The 23,117-nt window shown below is 41.9% G+C and overlaps 1 protein-coding gene across 2 annotated transcripts in view; it reads right to left on the minus strand.

The window, feature by feature from the left end:
* Positions 1 to 23,117, minus strand: part of LARGE1 (LARGE xylosyl- and glucuronyltransferase 1) — a 578,937-nt gene that overhangs the window by 293,472 nt on the left and 262,348 nt on the right. For both annotated transcript variants that reach the window (XM_043967031.1, XM_043967032.1), the window contains exon 3: positions 5,299 to 5,600. In XM_043967031.1, the coding sequence (XP_043822966.1) occupies positions 5,299 to 5,600 (302 nt within the window). The remainder of the gene's footprint in view (positions 1 to 5,298; positions 5,601 to 23,117) is intronic.

The raw sequence follows: 23,117 nt of genomic DNA on the forward strand, positions 1-23,117 counted from the left end.
AGAGCTCTGACTCCCTGGAGAACCGAGTACCCTTTAGACAGGGCTTTGGATGACCCCGTTTGGACTATCCAAGCCAGGCCCATTGAGTAAAGGCCACTTGCTTACTGAACGTCTGTTGAGTGAATGTTGATCTTGCAATAGAGTAGTTGAGGGGTCATGAAAGCCTAAACTAGCATGAGGCTTTATGAACAGAGAAAAGGGAGGTATGTTAGGTGTCAAGTGGGCAATGGGTCTCCCAAAAAGAAGGGCTTAGGTAGTCCATTCAGATGAAGGTCTCTTTAATAATCATGACCAGGAAGAGGGAACAAAGAGGGAAACTATAGTAAGGATACATGGGCCCTTTGCCATCATCAAGCTTGTTGTTTCTATAATGGAGAAAAGTCATGAAAAACAGATCATGATAGACATAGACAATGGATTTGAATGAAAGGTAGAGATGGACAATGGGCATGAATGGAGGTAGGTAGAGATGAGCAAGGGGCATGAATGGAGACAGTTAGATATTGGAAATGGACATGAATGGACCTCATGCAAGTCACTTCACTCTGATGAGACTCAGTTTGGCATTTGTAAAATGGGGGAAATAGTACTTAGTTTACTTAGCAGTTCTTGGTGAGATGGGAAAGGGTTGTGACAAAAGTGCTTTGTAGAATTGAGAAATTCAACAGAAATGTGGTCTATCATGGGATCCACCAAAAATGTAAGCTAATGATTTGGCCGCCATTTCTGAAACAAGAAAGTAATAGTGGTAAGTTTCCAAAATAACCGAATCTTACCCATTTATACATCATTTTGGAGAGGGCTAGAGAAAGGGAAGCGAAGGAGAAAGTAACTGTTCATGGACACCTTCCTGAACCTCAGTTTTCTGATCTGTAAAATGAGGAACTCAGGCTAAATGATACCCAAGGTCTTTTTCTGAAACTCTAAGAGCCCCTTCTCAAATGTTAGACTGTCTTTTCCATCTTTCTAAATAGGGTATGTTGAGGTAGTATTGTGTGGCAGGAGGAGCTCCGAAGTCAGAGGAGATGGGTTCAAATCTTTAGACCTCTTGTGAGACCTTGGGCAACTCACATAACTTCTCTCACCTCAGTTTCCATCTCTACAGTAATTAGGCCAAGCTCTACAGCTATAGAAGTCTATTGCTATTATTGAATATTTTGATGACAGAATCACTGACTGAAACACCCACCATAACAAGATGACATTTACATAGTGCCTTAACATTTACAAAGTGCTTGATGGATATATTATATCATTTCGGTCTCACTGCAACCCTGTGAGGTAGGTACAAGGCGTACTATTCTCCCCATTTTACAGATAAGGAAACTGAGGCACAGAGAGGTGACTTGGGAAGTTCCGTGTGTCCCCTTACACAATGTCTCCAGCCAGCTGTGCTTTCCAAGTTCTCATATCTGCTTGTTTTCAGTTTCCCCTCCCCATTCCTCACTGTTAGTTTGTGTCAGCTGATTTTTTCCCTTTCTTGAAACAAACTTTTTTGTTTTCTTTTAATTATACCCACTCATGCCCACATCACAAGTAGTGCTTTGGGTGGGTGGGAGCCATTATGACTCAGAAACTCTTGGAGTGGGGAGGAAGAATCCCCACTGGGGAGAATTCCACTCAGTTGGCAGCTTTTCCCTGACACCCACTCTAAGTGACAGAGAAAAGGGCTGCTTGCTCTTGGTAGGAGGAGGCAGAGGAATGATGGAAGTTTAACCCAGCCTCGGGAAGCCATGCCTGAGCACACCATACTACTCCTGCCCTTGGCATTCCAGGCCCTCACCGATCTGGCTCCAACCTGACTTTCTGCTTTAATCAGCAACAGCTTTTCCACCTGAAATTTCTGCTCCTGCCAGACTGGCTTCTACACTTGTCCCACAACACAGGTGCCACCTCCAAAGCTTTTGTTCATATTGTTTCACCACCAAACCCAAAACATCCTCATCCTTTCTCCATCTATCCAGATCCTACCATATTAAGAAGAGTACTGATCCTGGAGTCAGGAGCCCTCAATTCAAATCCCAACTCTCACCTTTACTAGCTGTACCACTTTGGGCAAATTCCATCATCTCCCTGAGCCTCACTTTCCTTATCTGGAAAGTGGGGCCAATGACATTTTTCTCTGCCAAACAATAGGGTTGTTCTGAGAAGAGCATTTTCTACAACTGAAGGCACCACAGGAAGGTGAACTCATATTATTGATACTCAGTTTTCAAGGCTCAGCTCAAATTCCCCCTTCCCTGATAACTCTGCTGAATGCAGTCTAATTCAATTTTCCTGTCATTTAACTACATACAGTCTGTCTCTGTGTTCCTTTCCTGGCTGTCTCTGCCTCTGTCTCTTTGTCTGTCTGTTTCTGTCTGTCTGTTTCTGTCTTCCTGTCTCTGTCTCTGTCTCTCTCTATCTCTCACTGTCTCTCACTCTGTGTGTCTCTGTCTCTCTCGCTCACTTGCTCACTGTCTCTTTCCTGTCTCTGTCACTTTGTCTCTGTTTCTGTCTCTCTCTCTCTCTCTCTCTCTCTCTCCCTCCCTGGAACTTTAAAAAAAACCCTCTACCTTTTTTGTTTAACTCATACTCATCCTGAAACATTGCCTCATCTCCCCAACCAACAAAGCTTCTTGACATCAGGGACCTTTTCCTTCTTTCAAATTCAAATCCTTCCTGTTCCTTTTATTCAAAATTCTACTACAAACACTGACTGCCTAGCATGGGCAGGGCATTGACCTCTGTGCAAAGGAAAAGAAAGATGAAAGTAAAATATATAAAGTATGCCTTGCCCTCAATGTGCTTCCATTCCAGCAGGGTTTACATAACACATAAATAGATCTGAAAATGGAGGATAATTTGCTGGTGTCGAAGACTAGCCATGGTGAGGATATGGAAGGGTCTTACTTAGGTAGAGGCATCTGAAATGATCCTTGAAGTAAGTAAACAGTTTTAAGAAACAAAAGGGATAAGGGAGGACATCCTACGCATGGTGGTGGAAGGACGAACAGATTATGCAAGACAAAGAGGCCAGAGATGGATGACTGAATTTGGGGAATGATATGTAAGACAATTTGACTTCAAAATGGAGTGCCTGAAGGAAAGTAATGTGAAAAAAAGTCCAGAAAAAAGAGGCTAAGGTAGATCTTCAATATTAGTGGTAGTGGTGGTGGTGATGTATGTATATATGTATGTGTATATGTGTGTATATCTACATGTATCTAGATATTGCTTTAAGGTTTGCAAAATGTTTTACAAATATTATCTCATTTTATCCTCATAACAACTATGGGAGTTATGAGGTATTTGGGTTACATGAATTTCCCAGGGTCAGAGAGCTAGTGAATATCAGATGTGGTGGGGGGACGGAGCCAATACATTCTATTTTGGACAGGTTGTGTTAGGTAGGAAATCTGGGTATAGGTATTCATCAAGCAGTTGGAGTTGTTATAGTTAGATGCATATATTTAAGGTTCTCTAATGAAGCCCATGGGAGCTGATGAAATTACTATCTATCTATCTATCTATCTATCTATCTATCTATCTATCTATCTATCTATCTATCTATCTATCTATCTATCATCTCTATCATCCATCCATCTATTTATCTAAATAGAGAGAGCCAGAGACACACAGAGAAGGGGATGTAAGACAGAATCTCAGGGGACATCAATGATTAGGGAATTTATACTATGCACTATCCTTCTAAAGTGGTCAGTAAACATTTATCAAACTGGATGTTAATCAGAAACTATCAGTGGACCCTGTGGTATTATGGGATACCAACGCTAGACCTTGCCCTTGGCAAACTGGATGTGGGCAACTTGTCTGAGATGATTTTGTTTCCAGGATATGGAAAGTAACAGGTCAGGAAATAGTGCCACTGAGAAAGTCACAGGAAAGGGGGTATTGGGAAACCAGGTTATCTTTAACCACAAAAGCACAGAATGACAAAGCACCTCAGATTCGGGGGAGATTCCTGAAGCCAGTCTAAATTATGGCTGCAAAGGAACCTTGTGTATGACATCCTTGACTAGTGGCCATCAGGTGCAGCAGAAGAGAGGGAGGCTGCCACCCATGCCACTTCTGGAAAGTTCTCATCATTCTAATTGACCACTGAGCAATGACTGGGCAGAGTTAAAAGCAGCATCAGAGTCAGGCCTAGAAAGACTTGGACTAAATTCTGTTGATGCAATAGAAAGATCTCAGGCAAACCTGGGTTCAAATCCTGCCCATAGACACTTAGTAGCTATGTGATCCTAGACAAAGTATTTGACCTGTCTGTACCTCAGTTTCCTCATCTACAAAATGAGTGGGTTAGAGCTGATGGTTTCTAATTTTCTTTCCAACTCGAAATCCATGATTCTATGATCTCTAGAGTGAAGATCTATGGCGAAAAGAATATGGGAGCAAAGGCTATTGAGATAATTGGAACTAGAGTATCCTATAATCATATAAGAACTCAACTTGCCAAAAATTCATTTAAAACAGCATTGGGCTGGGGACTGCACCTATGATTTCATTAGGATAGTCAATTCCTGGGGGAACAGAACTTTTTTGGCAACTGAGGGTTTTAAGAGAGTTGGCCAAAAACACGAAGAGGTTAAATGGATCGCCAAGAGACCCACAGCCAAGATGTGTCAAGGGAGAACTTGAGCATCGGTATTTGTAGCTTAGAGGCCAGCTGTCTATCCACTGTGACACAGTATGTTCATCCATAAGTGAGGTAGGGTAGGGTTGGATTAGATGAGTTCTCAAGTCTCTGTCAGCTCTATAAAAATAATCTACAGAGAATTTAGAAGACTAGCTCAGGGGAAAAACAGACTTCTGATGGTGGTCTTCCAAGAAAACTGGCCTGAGGACATGGAGATCTGGGTTCTAGTCCTTGCTCTGATGAATCCCCAAATGACTCTGGGCAAGTCACTTCTCTGGGCCTTGGTCTCATTATGAGCACAGTGCCCAAAGAAGGAATAAAATAAAATAATCAGAGAGACAGACAGATAACTAACTATCTTACTAAGTGAATGAATAAACAAACAAATAAATAAATGGAAAAATGAACAAATGAATGAATGATCAAATGGGCAAAAAGGTAAATAAAAGAAAAATAAGGAATAGTAAATGAATGAATAGAAAAATGAATAAGCAAATCGATAAAGAATAAGTGAATAAGAAATATAAAAATAGACAGATGGACAGGCAGATGAATAGATAGATGGACAGATGAATGTATGGATCTGTGGATGAATGAACTCAGATACTCTCTGAGGTTTCTTTCATTTTTGACAATCGAAATCTCTGGACTCTCTTTACCTCACACTTCTCCACCGCTGGTTGCTGCCCACACTCAGAGCTGTTGCCAGCCACGATGCCAGCCCTGAGGTTCTCACTGTCACCTGTCCCCTCCTCCATCGAATAGGTTTTGGAGTGGTTGCCTCGGCGGTGGGATGGGTTCCGGCTTTGTGCCAGGCTAAGCTGCTTGCGGAGGACTCGGTTCTCCTCTTCCACCTCTCGCATGCGCACCTCCAGGCTCTCTCGTTCTCGCTGACTTGAGGCGGTGTACCGTGGACTGTGGGGTTGGGATTCAAGGGGAGACAGTGACACGGGCTTCCCATCTGCCATTGGAAGAAACAGAGGAAGTGTTAACACTCACACACACTTACACACACACACTCACACACACACTCGCACAGGCACACAGGCACAGGTACAGGCTCTCTTCCTTTCCCTAAAATCCATTAGGACCCAGCAAGGCTCATTTTATGTTCAAGTTTAAACTGAAAGCAGATGGAAACTTAGTCAGAAATGAACAGAACCAGATTGAACTGGGAGCAGAGTTAAGGACAGAAGGATTTACTAGGGTGATAAAAATTAATATGCTGTTCAGAAAAGGCAATCACAAAGCCATCTTCCCTAATCAAATCTATTGTTTTCCCTCCTCCATATATTTGGAATGTTTCGAGACAAAACGTTCCATCAAGTCAATGACCCAGTTCAACACACACACACACACACACACACACACACACACACACACACACACACATTCTCACTCACTCTCTCATATACATATACACATTCATAGAAACACCATTTCTTAGAAGAGTGAATATAATAAAGGATGGAAATACTTAAAATAATTGTACTCATCCACTAAAGTCAGAGTTATCACATAGCATTTTGATAACTAAAAATATCCTTCTCCTTATTCAATGAACTGAAATGCCACCTGGTGTAATAGAAAGTTCACTTGCCCTAGAGAAAGGGCACTTTGCCACTCAACTACCTTTGTGACCTTGAACAAGCCACTTATACTCACTAAACCTCAGTTTCTTGATCTGAAAAATAGAGGAGTTGTGCTAGATGACCTCTGAATCCATTCCAGCTCTAAATCCGTATTCCTTGTATAAGTCTATTAAACTCTCTGGCCCTTAGTTTCCCTAGCTGTAAAAATGAAGAACAGGAAGGGGGGTGGGGGTGGGGGTGGACTCAGTAGATTAGAAAGTCCTTTCCATCTTTAAGTCTATGATCCTAGCTTTGTGACCTTGGATAGATCATTTCAATTCCTCAGACCTCAGTTTGCTCCTTTGTCAAATGGGGGTGGGGGACAAACAGACTTAGTCATAGACCTATGATCAGACAGAACTTTATCCAGGAAGGCTTTCTTGATTTCTCTGCTGAGATCAAAAACAGTCCATTATATTCCACACACTGTGCTTACAGTGGGAACATAAATATAAAACTGAGACAAATCCTGCCCTCGGGAACCTTAAATTCTACTAATGGTAGATTCTACTAATGGTGATGCATCATTTTTTGAACATCTACTCTCTCTTTCTTATCTCAATCACCAAACAAACATTAGGCACCTACTGTATGCGTGGTACTGGGCTGGATATTGGAGGAGACACAAAGTCTGCTGTCACCTGTTACAAGTTACTTTCTATAATAGTTAAGGGATCAATAAATGCTCATGATTACTGTTAACAGTATCAACTCACAATCCTACAATCCTTTAGGCAATATCACTTCTACCTTGAGAGACCGTATATTCCTTGAGGATAGTAAATAGAGCGTCTTCATTTTTCCATTGATAACAGCACCCTACACATAGTCAACACCAAGTAACCACAAAAGGTAGCTGTTAACAAAGTGTCTGTTGTAGACACGTTAAATCTGTCTAAGATTCCCTGATAGATGTGATTATATGAACCATTTTTTTCCCCCAGTGATTCCAATGATCCAATAGAAGGTGACCTTCTAGGGGGTAGGGGCAGTTTCATTTGTCTTTGTATTCTGAGCACCTGGCTCAGTGCCTGCATATTGTTGTTCAGACATTTTTTTCAGTCTTGTTTGCCTCTTCATGACCCCATTTGGGGATTTCTTGGCAGAGATACTGGAGTGGTTTGCCATTACCTTCTCCAGCTCATTTGACAGATGAAGAAATTGAGGCAAACAGGGTTAAGGAACTCACCCAGGGTCACACAACTAGGAAGTGTCTGAGGACAGATTTGAACTTGTGTCCTCCTGATTCTCCATCCACAGTACCACTTCTTTGTTACATACAGTAGGCAGTTAATAAATACTTGTTGAATTTAACTTAATTATTACAGTCTAATGAGTTATAAAAGAAGGAGACATTCTCCCCAGAGGCATCACGGAGTATTTTGTTCCAAGCAGAATCCACAAGGAAGTGAGATTCTCTATAGGTGTTGCAGTTCTACAGATACTTCCGTTTATAAATGACATTGGACTGGTTGAATCAAGCCCTCCTTGATGAGATTCATAATTACTCAAAAGCCATCTGTTTAACCATCCATATAGTTTAAAACAAACAGATGACAAATGCCTACTGCCCAGATGATTACATAGAGTTGGCCAAGCAGCCCACTGAGTTGGTGCCTCCATACATATGTCTTGGGCAGGAAATGCAGATGAACAAGCGACTCTGCCCAGAACTGAGTCGCAAGAAACTAGGCTAAACTGCAATTGGAAAATGATGGAGCATTTTCAAATACCTGAGGTTGCTCCCTGACACTCATAAAAAAGGCATTCTTCATCCACTTGTTCATCTTGTATGGATAGTTAGGCCAGCTTTTTTTGAATGATTATTGATCTCATCTAAAAGCATTGCGACGTTCTGTATTTTCATGAAAATAAGGAATGTTTGTGTTTTTATACTTTAGATATTTATGCATATGTATCTATATATATATGAATAAATTAACAAAAAATCATGTATTAAACATTTGCTATGTGTCAGACACTGTACTAAAAATTGGAGGTACAAATACAACCAAGCAAGATAGTCCTGCTCTCAAAGAGGTAACTCACAGGGGAAGCATGGAGGCAGGAGTATGGAAGAGAATTAATATAGTAGCATATTTCTAGACAAGATAAGTGGAGATTTCACCTATCAAACAAAGCCAAAGGTTGCAAAGGAAGGAATCTATTACAGTAGGAGAAGACCCAAGTACAGGCAAAATGGTCTCTCTGTGTGTGTGTATGTGTGTATGTGTGTATGTATGTATGTATGTATGTATGTATGTATGTATGTATGTATGTATGCATATTCCCATGAACAGGCAGCTAGCGGCTACAGTGGATAGAGAGATGGACCTGAAGCCAGGAAGACTCATCTGCCCAAGTTCAAATCTGGCTTCAGATACTTACTAGCTATGTGACCCTGGGTAAGGCACTTAACTCCGGTTGCTTCAGTTTCTTCACTTGTCAAATGAGCTGGAGAAGGGAATGGCAAACCACTCCAGTATCTCTGCCAAGAATACCCCAAATGGGGTCACAAGGAGTTGGACATGACTGAACAACAAGAATTGGCTTAAATATCCACAAGTGAGAAAAAAATGGGGGGGGGGGCGCGAGAATGAACGATTTTGGTTGGATCTCTTGTTCAAGCCATGGCAAGCAGTGAAATGGACAACCTAATAGAGTTCTTTTGTTAGGATATATACCTTTCATAGAATGTAAGCTCTTTGAGTGCAGGGCTTGGTGTTTTTGACTTTGCATCTTGATCACATAGCACTATGCTTAGCACATAGTAGGCACTTAATGATCCTTGCCAGATTGATTGATTGACAGATACTGAAAAAGGCTACAAATTGGATCTAGAAACAAGTGGAGGAAGATATGAGCTCTTTGAGGGCAGGGATCATTGGCACCTTTTTTCACTGTTGCTGTTGTTGTTTGTCCTTCATTTTTGAAGAGGAACAAAGACATCATGGGTGATGCCTTGACTTTTGAGTGCATCCCCAGTACTTGCCACAGTGTCTGACAATAAATGCTTGGTTGTTGACTTAGCTTGAGTGGATTGGTTTGCCTACAGGAAACTAGCATGACCTCTTAAAAGTGTCAACCTTGCCTAGGAAACCAAGACTCATCATTTAAATACCATGATACTCCTGGTATGGCCATGATTCATGGAACAGAATTGTCTCCACAGAATTCAACATGATGATCACTCATAGAACAAATGATTAAATAAGGGAATACAAAGAATCAAAAGAGGGGATAGCACTAAAGAAAGTCTGCTAAGACTCATTATTATCACTGGATTAATAGCTTCATGAAGGTTTGCATCTTTTGCCCTTCCCCCAGCATCTAGCCCAAGGACTTTCACATAATTGGAATTAATGAATGTTTCCTGAAAGCCAAATCATTGAAAGAAAGCCACTTAAAACTATAAATACAAATGTTTATTACAAAAAGATTAAATAAATAAAAACCCTAAAACTGCACTTCCACTCACTTCTTACAGAAGCAGGTAACCCAGCCTTCATCTGTAGCTGACATTTCCTGAGTGGTTTCAAACATAAACACACCTCGCTAGAGTTTTCCATTCTCCTACCCTCCTGACAGAGAATGCTCCTCCTTCCCCGACTCATAGTTTCCTTGTTTCATGCATGGACCCAGCTGGGCTATCAAACTATTGGAGGAGAGTATCCCTGGGGCTCACAAAGCTTTAGGATCAAAGGTGGAAATGAAACTCACACTGAAGGTTTTACCTTCTGCTACCTTCTGAACTGCAGAGGCCTCTCCTCTGAGCTTCTGATCTATCTTTGGACCTTAACAAGTCAGGTTCTGATTTTCTCTTAATCAACTTAGGATTAAATGCTGAAGCCCCCAGCCCTCACCCATCAAAGTGACACACTGGACTTAGCGAATCCCATTGCTTGGGGACCACAAATCAGAGGATTCAGGCAGGGAAGTTACAGGACACGATGAATCTGTAGGTGATGGGTATATTGTCCCATGATAAGCAGATCAGAAGCTGTTTCCTGGGGTTAAGGTCACTTATTTAATGTAGAACAAAACCATGTCATTTCTAGATTGAGTTAAAAATAGGATATACCTATACTAGGCAGCTAGGTGCCGGCCTTGGAGTCAAGAAGAAAGACTTGAGTTCAAATCTGGCCTCAGACATGTACTAGCGACCCTGGGCAAGTGATTTAATCATCCTATGGCTCATCTGTAAAAGGGAGATAATATTAGGACCTAGTGGGGGTTGTAGTGAAAGTTGCCAAAGGCACCCAGCAGCATCAAGTATATTCTCAGAAGTTGTGGTGAGGACTATGTTTCCCAAATAGCATCAGCAGCTCCAAAATTTGACTCAGAGGCTATGAAATTCATAAAGGCAGGAGGAAGAAGAGAGTGAAGAGGAGGAAGAAAAAGAGGAGGAAGGAGAAAGAAGTGGAAGAAAAGAAGAGGATGATAACAGTAACAAAATCAATCACCTTTATTTGCCTCAGTTCCCTCATCTGTAAAATGGGGCTAATAAGAGCATCTCTCTTACAGAGTCACTGTACTGTGAGAATCAAATGAGATAATACAAGTAAAGTACTGAGCACAGTGCTTGGCACATAATAGGTGTTTAATTAATGCTTACTCCCATCCCTTCTGGAATGTGAATATCTCTCACCACTAAAAGGAAAGGGTTGAATTGAGTTTCTTTCATAAAATAATTTTTATTGCTATCTTTTGTCTTTACTTCACTTAAATTTCCCATTGAATCCTTCTTCCCAACCCAGACTCTGCAAAGAAGTGAGGTGAAGTGTCTTCTCATAACTCTTTTTTTTAGAGCCAGACTTTGTCATAATTATCTTATACCATTGGATGGAATGACTTCTAAGGTTCCATCCAGATCCAGCATATGGAAAAACATGAGATGTACAAATTTAGAGACATCTCTACTTCAAATGTTCATGGGGACTACTTGTGCCCAACCTGTGGTAGAACCTCCTGAGCTCATAGTGGTCTGATTGGCCACAATCAGACATAGGATCCCTTGACTCCAACATAGTGATATCATTGTGGTCCTCTCTGAGAACAAAGGACTACCATCAAACATATGATGAGCTGGTAAAGTTTGGGATATAAGTGCCAGCTACTTCTCATCTCTCCTTGAGCCTCCTCATTACCTCTCATTGGATGGTGCTTTCCCCTTGGAACACAGAGTCTATTTATATCCGAAGGCATGCTCCTGGTACCACTGATCCATGGTTCGCCCTCTTTGAGTTTCAAATGTCAAACAAGACATTATTCAAATCCTCAGGTGACAACACTCTCCCTTTCTCCCCAACAAAACACACACACAAAGACGCCACCATAAATATGAAGTTAGTGTCAGATCCCAAGCTCTGAAACCACTTGAGATGAATGTTCAGAATTAAGAAGCAAAACATCTTATGGTTCTGAACAAAAAGGGTAAATTGGAAATCAGCCTCTGTACAGTCAAGTGACAGAGATGAGGGACCTGTCATCTAAAACACCCTAAATGCTGATCTGAATCAATTCGTGCTCATTTGAGTATCTCTGGATCTTTGAGGAATTAGACTCCTCTGAGACAACATTCAGTGAAAAGAAACAGAAGCAGGGAACAAATCCCAATGACACAAAGTCTGCGGAACCAAGAGTTCTTTGCACAATTTCTTAGAGCGTTGAGGATGACAGGGCATGCAAAAGGCTAATCCCCATCTGGGTATGCATGGGGAGAAATGAGATAAAGCAAAAGGCTAGGCCCCGTAGGTATTATCAGAAGGGCTCCGGTGGGGAGAAATCTGAGGGTCCCCCCAGACAAGAAAACCTATTTCAGGAAGAGGGATTCAGGCCAAGATCTTAGGAGGAAGCAAGAGGAAAGGAATGGTCAGGTGATGATCGGTGTTTCTCCCATCCAAGTCATATATATCCCCAATGTTGAGATCTTTTCATGCCCAATGTTTACATTTCCCCAGACCTGTCCTTTATGGACTGGTCATCAAGGTCATGGCAAGGATCTGCCATACTCTCTGCTAACTCCACAGAAATCAGAAGATGTGTCTCCCCCACCCCTTCCCAGTCAACAAGCATTTATTAAGCATGCTGTATGTGCCAGGCTAAGATCTTGGGGCACAAGTAAAGTCAAATATAGCCTATTCCTTCACAGTCTAATGGAAGAGATGACATGCAATTAACTAGGTACATTCAAGATATAAACAGAACAGATGAGAGGTAATATCTCAAGAGGCAACTAGGTGGTGCAGTGGATGGCACACTGCACCTGGAATCAGGAAGACCTGAGTTCAAATTTGAACTCAGACACTTACTAGCTGTGTGACCCTGGTCAAGTTACTTAACATCTCTTTGCCTCAGTTTCCTCATCTGTAAAATGAGTTGGAAAATGAAATGGCAAACCACTACAGTATCTTTCCAAAAAAAAAATGAAGATTCAGACATGAATGAATTACAGAACAATAATATCTCATAGGAGAAGATGGCACATTATCTGCAAGATATGTGTCCTACCCCACCTTTGTTCATAGCATCTACATGTCTGTAGTGGATAGGAAGTCATGATCAAGTGTTGAATGGCCATTGGTCAGGGATGTTGCATAGAGGATTCCTGTCCAAGTCCATTCTCAGATGAGGACAAGAATAATATTCCCACCTTTCATCCATCACCACCAGTACCACCAGTATCACCATTATCATGTCCCCCTCCTCCTTGTCTCCCACCCCCACTGTAGAGAGGTCTCAAACTGCAAGGAAAGGAGCAGCACACCTTTAGAAGACATTTGGGAAAGATGGTTACAAAGACTAAATAGAGCAGCTACCTTCCTTTGTAATAGTTACAGTAGTTTAGACTAAATCAGAATTACATCATGCTCTTCCTTGTCTAAAAAAAAAAAAGAAAAAGAAAAAAATACTTAATTTTGAGATTGTTTTCTGTGCTTGAGAGACACAGTCCTCACACAAAGGGGAATAAAAGAGTGCATGCAATAAACAAATAAGGTAATATACTACAAAAATATTCTTTGTGCATCATGTCAAAAACACCATATGATTTTCTTAGGAATGAGTCACTTCAAGTCTCTGGGCCTGTTTCCTCATGTGTTAAATGAGGAGCTTGGACAACAAGGCCATGGAAGCCCCTTCTAGGTGTAAATCTAGAATCCAATGACCTCTCTTGAACTCTGTTTCTTCATCTAAAGAATGGCAGGAGATAGGGGAAGAATGGAAAGGGATCAGAGGACATGGCCTTTGAGATTACTTCCAGATCTAAATACATTGATTTTATGAGCTCATACACCTCAATTTATTCATCTGTTATGTCACTGGACTCCATGAATTCTGAGCCAGCTCTAAATTCAGGCTGCTATGATGACAATCATGATTAAGGTGACCCTTCACCACTTCACCTCCCACTAGATCCTTCAAGGGTGTTTTCCCAAAGACATGCAGGCTCTATTTAAGACAGCAGGTTTTCTCCGGGTGTCAAGGACTCCTTTGGCAGTCTGGTAAAAAGCCTATGGGCTTTTTTCCAAATAATATTTTTAAATGCATAACTAATATAAGATCATAAAGGAAAACAATTATATTGAAATGCAGGCTTTTAAAAAAAATCACATATCTTAGTTTGAGTATCCCTGATGTAAGAGACGTTTGACATTTTTCCCATGATTTTTTTCTCCACTCATTTGATAAATATTGCATTTTCTTTCCTGGATCATCACCTGTCTCTTATGTCCCATATAGGGGTGTACCACAGACCTCTAGTCTAGGTCTGTTTCTCCCTTAGTGATCGTATCTGTTCCCAAAGGTCCAATTACCTCTTCTTGGCAGATGTGTCCCTAATCCTTGGATCCAACCCTAATCTCTCCATCTTCATGTCCAAGGTTTTTTTTCTGACTTCACTTGTTTTCCTCACTTGAATTCAATATAATGAGATTATTAGATTGTGAAAATAATAGTAAATAGCAGGATAGGATCAGGAGGGAGAGGTCACTTCAGGCTGGGGAGGAGGATGAGCATTTGGCAGAATCAAGGAAGGCTTCATGGTGGAAGAATCAGTTGCCAGTGGAGGTAGGGGGAAGGGGTCATTCCAGCCTAGGGATGATTAAACAAAAAATCAAACTTCACTAAAACAGGAGATACATCAAGGAGGTCATGAGCTGTCTTCTGTGACTGCAGCCAAGAGTTGGCAAGTTTCTGGTCTTGCTTTATCAGATGGTGGTCTAAAAGCCTCTAATTTCATCTCCATCTGTCTAAAATTAATATATGGATCCAATTCTAACCAGACAGCTCACTGCCTTTCAGTGGCAGCACTGGGAATGAATATTTGATTTGATGAGCCTGTCAGACCATCACGTCCCCCGAGTGTTGTTCTTTTCCACTGCTGTGGATGTGATCCAAGATAATGCCCCTGCCCATTCCCTGGCTCAGTCTACTCAGGGATGTCATGTGTATGCAGACCCTTGTTGGAACTCATCCAGGAGGATTCTGGCTTTGGTAGTTTTTTTTTTTTTTTCGTGGGAAAGCTTAAATCACTAGGATGGAAGAAGAAGAGGGAAGGAGAAAAGTAACAGGGATAAAGGGTAGTTCTTGAATGAATGAATGAATGAATGAATGAATGAATGAATGAATGAATGAATGAATGAATGAGTGAATGAGTGAATGAGTGAGTGAGCATTTATTAATCATTACCTATATCCAAAGAACTCTGCTAAGTGCTAGGGATATATTACAAAAAGACTCAGAGTCCTGCCCTCAAGAAGCTTTTGTTCTAAGACAGAAGACAACACATATAAAGGGGTTATGGCCAAAGATGACTTGCTCAGGGAAATCAGAGATGGTGAGTCGAGCCACTGGGTAAAAATTTGGCATGTTATTTCCAGGAATGCTAATATTAATTGCATTATTATTCAAAGATCAAGATAAGTGTGAGTGAGTGTGTGTACATTTGTGATGGTGTTGGTATATGTGGAGTTCCAAATAGGAGCATGGCAGGTGGCCTTAGAAAACCATGGGTGTCTGGGGTCTTAAGCTGGCTAGATATGGGAAACTCTTACCCATCAGAAGCACAGAGCACAAGGGCAGAAGATGAGGAATCTGGGAGATATGCAGTAGAGCCAGATGATATGAGAGGAAGATGGTGGTTGGCTAGATATGGAAAACTGTCATCCATCTCAATGATAAAAAAGGAGTGGACTGGATCTATAATAGGAAAATCACAGGGGCACCCAGGTGGTGCAGTGGATAAAGCATCGGTCCTGGATTCAGAAGGACCTGAGTTCAAAATAGGCCTCAGACACTTGACACTTACTAGCTATATTACCCTGGGCAAGTCAACTAACCTTCATTGCCCCCTAAAAAAAAGGAGAAAAAAGAAAATCAGGGTTCAAACCCCATCTCTGGCACATGCCACTTATATGTCACCTCTCTGTCCCTGTTTCCTTATTTTTAAAAGGAAGGAGTGAGGTCCCCAAGAGTTCTAGATCTCAATGATCATAAGGTTTTTTTAGGTGCAAATGTTCCTTCTCTTAACAATGGCCAAAGAATAAATGGATTAGATGACTTTCAAAGTGTCCTGTAGCTTTCAATCTATGATCCTAGCAACATAAATAAATACAACTTCTAAGCTAGTTTTCTTGTATGTGAAATGAGGATAGTGATAATTACAGCAGATCCCTTTTGTCATTCAGGGTTGTTGTGAAGATGTCATGAGGTAACACTCACAAAGCGATAAGAAAACTACAAAGTGCTTCATAAATTTAAGGTATTAGTGAAGTGGGGGTGGGGTGGGTGGGTGTCTGTTGGACCTGGGGTCTTACTCATGCCAGGAAGTCTCCAGAAAGAAAATTCCTTCTATCATTACTCATCAGCAACTATTTTGTAATTTATAGTGATGAAGGAAGAGGGGGTAGTTATGTGATTTACTCAGGGTCATACAACTAGCTTTGGCCTTCCATTTTTTTTTTTTAGTGAGGCAATTGGGGTCAAGTGACTTGCCCAGGGTCACACAGCTATTAAGTGTTAAGTGTCTGAGGCCAGATTTAAACTCAGGTACTCCTGAATCCAGGGCCGGTGCTCTATCCACTGTGCCACCTAGCTGCCCCTCTTCTCTCTATCTTAATATATAGCTAATGTTTATATAGCACTCACTATGTGCCAGTCTATTATTTCATCTGATCCTCAAAACAACCTCATGAGATGGCTTCTATTATTATCACCCCCATTTTACAGATGAGGAAACTGAGGGAAGTAGAGGTTAAGTGATTTGCTGACGGTCACATAGTAGTGAATGTCTGAGGCTTGATTTGAACTTGGGTCTTCCTGACTTCATGACCCACTGTGACATACTACTTGTCTTGCTATAATTATATATACAGAAAAGAATATATAGAGAGAGTTTATATTATATATGTGCATATATAAATAGAACATATGTATATATAAATAGGATATATATGTATATGCACATGTACATGTATGTGTATATGTATAGGCACAAGGCCTTCGGCATTTCAGCCTCCTCCTTTCTCCAATGAACTTACAGGACTGTACCATGCCAGTGTGACATGGGTAGGCTGCTATCTGCATTGTTGGAGGGAAATCCTAAATTGCTAGGATGGATCATAGATCTATTGGAGTATCTGAGCACACATAGATAACAAGCGGCTGTGTTATAATATAACTATACACTAAATATTATATGCACACATATTTATATATGCTCACTCCACTTTATATCTGAAGCTCTGTTTGGTCTGAACTCTAGGAGACAAGATGGCTCTCCTGAGATAAGCTAATGACCAGAAATCTCCTATCATGGGGTTCAATTCAACCTTATATACTCAGCACCTTCCAACTCCCTCAGTGGCCTCTGCTCTCTCATTGGAAGGCTGTGGGGTAGAGCCCTAAACTCCACCTAAAGCTTGGACCTGGACTTTGGGGCTCATTTGCCTTACATCTGCAATTCTACTTAGTCTGAACTCCATGAAATAAGAAGCCCCCCGAGCCTTGCACCCCCTGGTGTCCTCCCCCAGCCCCCTACTTTCCAGTTCCCTTTTGCATGTTCTAGTTCCTTGAAGGCAGGAAATGTCATTCTTTTTTCTAATTTGTATCTCCAGGGCTTGCACAGTGCCTGGCACATAGTAGGCACTTATTAGATGTTTATTGAATTTAATTAATATACATTAATATACCTATCTTACATACATCTATATATATATATATACACATACATCTATATATATATATATACACATACATATATCCACATACATGTATTCATATATGGCTTATGTGTTTATGACCAGTATCCTACTCCCTGACCTATTCCCCTTCATCTAACATGGTTCAGAATAAGAACTAAATGAAAAAACAAAAACTAACTTTAGATTGAGAAGTCCTGGGTTCCTCAGTTCCCTCATCCATAGAATTAGGTAGTTGGTCTAGATGGCATCTGAGGATCTTCACATCTCTAGCTCTGTAATCTTACAATTTTCCTGGCAGGAAAACTGGTGAAAAATTAAGTTTTCTCAGGACAGGTAATATTGGGCAAAACAGAAAATATGATGGGAAGCTCAGTCAGGCAGGGATAATATCCCACTGGGAGTGGAGCTGGGCAAAGATAACCCACTGTCGATAGCAGCAGAGATGCTAGGATAAAATAATCTGTTAATATCTATTCAACACAATAACTCCCCCCTTCTCCTCTTGATGAGATTGTCACTTTTCTCTAAGGCGTACTCCTGGGAAGATGTTGATTTTTGTGGAAGGTCCTTCAGACAAGGATGGAGAAGGGAACAAAATATGCTCTTTCTTTCTAGCTAAGAAGTGCTCAGATTCCCTCTATCAGGCTGGGATGGAAGAGAGAAGGGCAGAACTAAGACAGAGGAAGAAATAACGAAAGAGAATTCTAAATCAGCTCTGACTTCTGACACATCAAATCCAAATGGGATAGAATTTTGTGTCCGTGTTGTTCTAGAAGTAGAAATAAGCTCCTTGGGGGCAGGGGATGATTCTTTTATTTTTTTTTAAAATTTCTCTCTGTCTAATCTATCTATCTATCATCATCATCTATTTATTTATCTGCCTATTTATTTGTTTATTCATCTATCCATTCATTTATTCATTCAATTGTCTGTTTGTTTATTTGTTTAGGCTCTGTGTACCTGGTGACTAACTTAGTGCTTGGCATAAAGCAGGTACTTAATAATTCTTTTAAAATTTTACTGAATTTTTATCGGAACTTTCGCAAATCCCAGTTCATTGGATATACTTGCCATGTATTTTTTGGAGGTAGTCTAGCTTGCTGGGAAAAATAAAAACCAAAGCCTTAGATTTAGGAGCAAAAAAGTCTCAACTTCTGGCTGTGCATCTTATTTTGTATGTTAGCCAGGGGAAGTAGTTTCCCCTTCTGATGCTCAGTTTCCCCATCTGTAATAAGGGAGCATTAACCTCACCTGTAAACAATACCTGTCTCATGGAGTTGCTGTGAGGATCACTCCATATCCTATTTGCAAAGTACTTTGTAAATCTTAAGGCAGAATGTGAACCTAAGCAATTATTTTTTCAGAGTAAATCTGTCAAATGGGACCTCCACCTTCCTGAATACCACCCTCTTCCCCTTTCTCTGAATGTCACCTAGCACCTCTCTTACTACTAAATTTCCCTAAGTAATTTGAGGAAGGGAAGGGCAGTTTCCTTTCTGATTCTTCATGTTTCTGATTTCATGCATCTAGGTGGCACAGTGATAGAGTACTCTTTCTGGACTCATCTTTGTGGGTTCAAATCTGGCCTCAGACACTTGCTAGCTGTGTGATCCTAGGCAAATCACTTAATCTTGTTTGCCTCAGTTTCCTCATCTGTAAAATGAGGTGGAGAAGGAAATGGCAAAAAACCACTCCAGTATCTTTGCCAAGAAAACCCCGAAGTGGGGTCACTAGGAGTTTGACATGACTGGAAGGAATGATCAAGAACAACAACAAACTGTTTTATTTCACCTCCCAGCTAAATTTAAGCTCCTTGAGGGCAGGCAGTGCTTTGTTTCGTCTTTGCAGACCAGGCTGGCACACAGTAAGCCCTTGGACAATGTAACATATCATGTTAGTTTACAAAGTTAGTCTGAAGGCCTGGGGCTTTTAGGGGACTGCAAGATAAGTACCAGTCATTAATGTGAGACAGCAGCCACAAAAGCTAATGTATCCTGTGAGAGAGGGGCTGCTTCCAGGAATAGGGAGCTGACATTCCCGCCATACTTAATCCTGCTCACACCACATCCGGTAGACTGTGTTCATCCAGACACTGTATTTTAGAAGAGATCTGATAAGCTGGAGAGACTCCAGAAGGGACAGATGGGATGGCTGAAAGAACTGAGAACATTCTCATTTGTTAGCCTGAAGACTTGGGGAGGAGAAGATCGCTGAGTTGGTCTGAAGGGATGCTAGGTGGAAAGGGGATTGATTAGCCTTTATCTGCTTAGCCCCAGAGGACAGAACTAGGAACAAAGATTAGAAGTTATGAAGCGGGGGCAGCTAGGTGGCACAGTGGATAAAGCACCAGCCCTGGAGTCAGGAGGACTTGAGTTCAAATCCAGCCTCAAACACTTGACACTTACTAGCTGTGTGACCCTGGGCAAGTCACTTAACCCTCATTGCCCCATTTAAAAAAAAAACACCAAACAAACAAAAAAGAAGTTATGAAGAGGCAAGTATAGGCTGGAGATAAGAAACACCACTACCATAGTCCATGGGGGGAATGTGCCGCCTCTGAAGGTGGTGGCTTCCCCATCACTGAAGGTCTTCCAGCAAAGGCTGAAGGAAGATATGGTGGGCGTATTGACATCAGGATTATCTTGCAGGTTGAGGTTCCATTACATGTTTGCTGAGGTCTCTTTCTATGCTGAGATTCTTGGGCGAAGTGGGCACTGTTGACTGATAGATTTATCCGTGTTTACATCCTTTTCCAATGCCTCATAAGGACACATAAAGGCCCTTGACTCCTTAAAGCCCTGGGGGTGGGGTCACTGCAAGCTCTACAGTCTCAACCAGTGGCTGTATATCTACCATTGGAGTTCCAGTCTACATCCTTTCAGAGATACCTGGGTGGCTCTAGTAGAACACATTTTTTTTCTATTGTCATATTGCTTTCAACCAATTAATCAATGAACATTTATTAAGCACATACTACACACCAGATCCTCAGAGCTAAGACTATTTGGTGGGATCACTACCAGTAGAGAAAATGCACAGGCAGAAATAGTGGTGAGTTTCAAGTTCAGTGATCAGGCTTCAAATCCTGAAGAGGTCATTTCCTGCCTATGGGATTTTGCCCAAGACAAGGCACTTACTTATCCTTTCTAAGGCTCAATTACTTCATCTTCGTAAAACAAAGAGTCTGGGTCAGATGGCCTCTGCGGTCCCAGCCAGGTCCAAATGTCTGAGTCTATAATTCATACCAGAGGCAGCTAGGTGCCACAGTGGATGAAGCACTGCCAGGCCTGTAGTCAGGAAGACCCGAGTTCAAATCCAGCCTCAGACAACTACTAGGTATGTGTCCCTAGACAAGTGCGTTTGCCTTAATGGCCTGGAGAAGGAAAGGGCGAACCATTCCAGCATCTTTGTCAAGAAAACCCGATGGAATGCACTGGTGTGCTGTGGTCCCTGGAGTCACAAAGAGTCGGATAAGGCTGAAGGACTGAACAGCAACATCTTCTGAACCAATAAAATCACTGAAGTCCTCAATAATTTATCTGTGTGTTGAATTCATGCCCTGCCACCACGAGCTCCACGAAGGCAGTCTACCCCAGTGGTTTTGTCGCTTCAGGATTCTAATATCTGACTGCAGAAGAATGAAAAGAAAACCCGGCACGTATAGGGTAAAAGTGGGGGTGAGGGATGAGTCATCTGAGGGATCCTCATCAAGGGAATCCAAATGAAGACTTTTTTTTTCTTTTTTCTCTCTTTCTTTCTCCCCCCCCCCCCCTCTCTCTCTCTCTTTTTCTTTCTTTCTTTGGTGGGGCAATGAGGGTTAAGTGACTTGCCCAGGGTCACACAGTTTGTAAGTGTCAAGTATCTGAGGCCGAATTTGAACTCAGGTCCTCCTGAATCCAGGGCTGGTGCTTTATCCACTGAGCCACCTAGCTGCCCAGAAGCCATTTCTAAAAGCCAGCTGCACTGTGCCAGCCGGGGGAAGAGAGGGAGATTTAAAATCAAATTTAAAGTTAGAAGGAAGCACACCTAGTCCCATTTCTTCATTTAACAGATGAGAAAGTGGAGGCCTCTTGAGGTGAAAAGACCCCCTCAAGGTTCTAAGGGTAACAAGAGCCATGGGCAGGATTTGAACCTGGATCGCCTGACTCCAGAGTCAAGGCTCTTTCTCCATTGAGACACACTGTCTTGTCTTCGTCAACATGACTGCATGGTAACCATGGAAAGAACAGCACTTCTGAAGGCAAAGGATCTGAGTTCAAATGCTGCCTCAGGTTTTGTGATCTTAGGGAAGTCATTGAATCCCTATAGGCCTTCATTTCCTCATCTCTAAAATGAAGGGGTTGGAGGAGAAAGAAGCTGAGATCCTGTCCAGCTCTAGATTTGTATAGCAATCAGAGCAAGGACACAGAAAAGCAAGGGAAGAGGCGGGGCTATGGAAAGCCTTTTTCTGTGTTCCCTCCCAGAATATTCAGAGATATTTGGCCAAAGATGAGGGGGGAAGAGGGGAGGAGGGAGGGAGAGAGTAAGTGGGAGGGGGGAGAGAGTGAGGAGAGGGAGTGGGGAGAGAGGGAGAAGGAGGGAGGGGGAAGAGAGAGAGAAGGAGGGAAGGAGTGGGGGAGAGGGGAAAAGGGGAGAGGGAAGGAGGGGGGAGAGAGAGAGAAGGAGGGAGAGGGAGAGGGAGAGGGAGAGAGAGAGGGAGAGAGGGAGAGGGAGAGAGAGAGAGGGAGAGAGAGAGAGGTTGAGAGAGAGAGAGAGAGAAAGAGAGAGAGAAGTGGTTACCTCACAGTTTCCCTGCTGAGGATTTGTCTCAGCTGCTCATCAACAGTCTCCAGCTGATAATTATTAAGTTAAACCTAGGAGTGGTATGAGCATATGCAAAGCACTCTTCCCACCTCTGAAGTAACAAGGATGACAAGAATAAATGTCCTGATTGTAGTACCCAGAGGCACTGGGGTGGAAGGTCACCAAAGATTTCCTTTAGACAGCCTGGCTCACAATAGTCAAAGCAAATGTCCAATGAAAACTCCTCATGCCATTCACTGGCAGAAAGACAGAGGGCTTCCAGGGCAGAGCAGTCTGGGTGAGAGGCCCAATTTCTGACACATATTGAGGAGAAGGATGCTGGGAAAGTCATTCAACTTCTCAAGTGACTTTCTAAGGCTAAAGGTTAGAGTGCAGTCTCAGTCATATATAGGTGCTGACCTGAACTGGTAGACCTGGAAATGTCCTATACCAGTGAAGTCAGAGGACAGTGTTCTATCCCTTTTTTTGAAGGGATATGAGCCAACATGGCATGGTAGAGAGATGGTCAGGTGTTGTTGAGTAGTTTTCAGTCCTATCTGATTCTTGGTGACCGCATTTGGGGTTTTATTGGCAGAGACACTGGAGTAATTTGCCATTTCTTCCTGCAGCTCACTTTACAGATGAAGAAACTGAGGCAAACAGGGTGAAGTGACTTGCCCAGGGTCAAGCAGCTAGCATGTGTCTGAGGCTGGATTTGAACTCACAAAGATCTAGGACTCCAGGCTTAGTACTCTATTGACATGACTTGTGGAAACCTGGGCAAATCACTACTTCACCGTTTTTCTATAGTCAACTCTCTAAGTCAATGAATCCTCTTGACCTGAGTTCCTTACACCAATGAAA

This window comes from Dromiciops gliroides, chromosome 5, assembly GCF_019393635.1.
Source record: "Dromiciops gliroides isolate mDroGli1 chromosome 5, mDroGli1.pri, whole genome shotgun sequence".
Taxonomy (NCBI): Eukaryota; Metazoa; Chordata; class Mammalia; order Microbiotheria; family Microbiotheriidae; genus Dromiciops; species Dromiciops gliroides.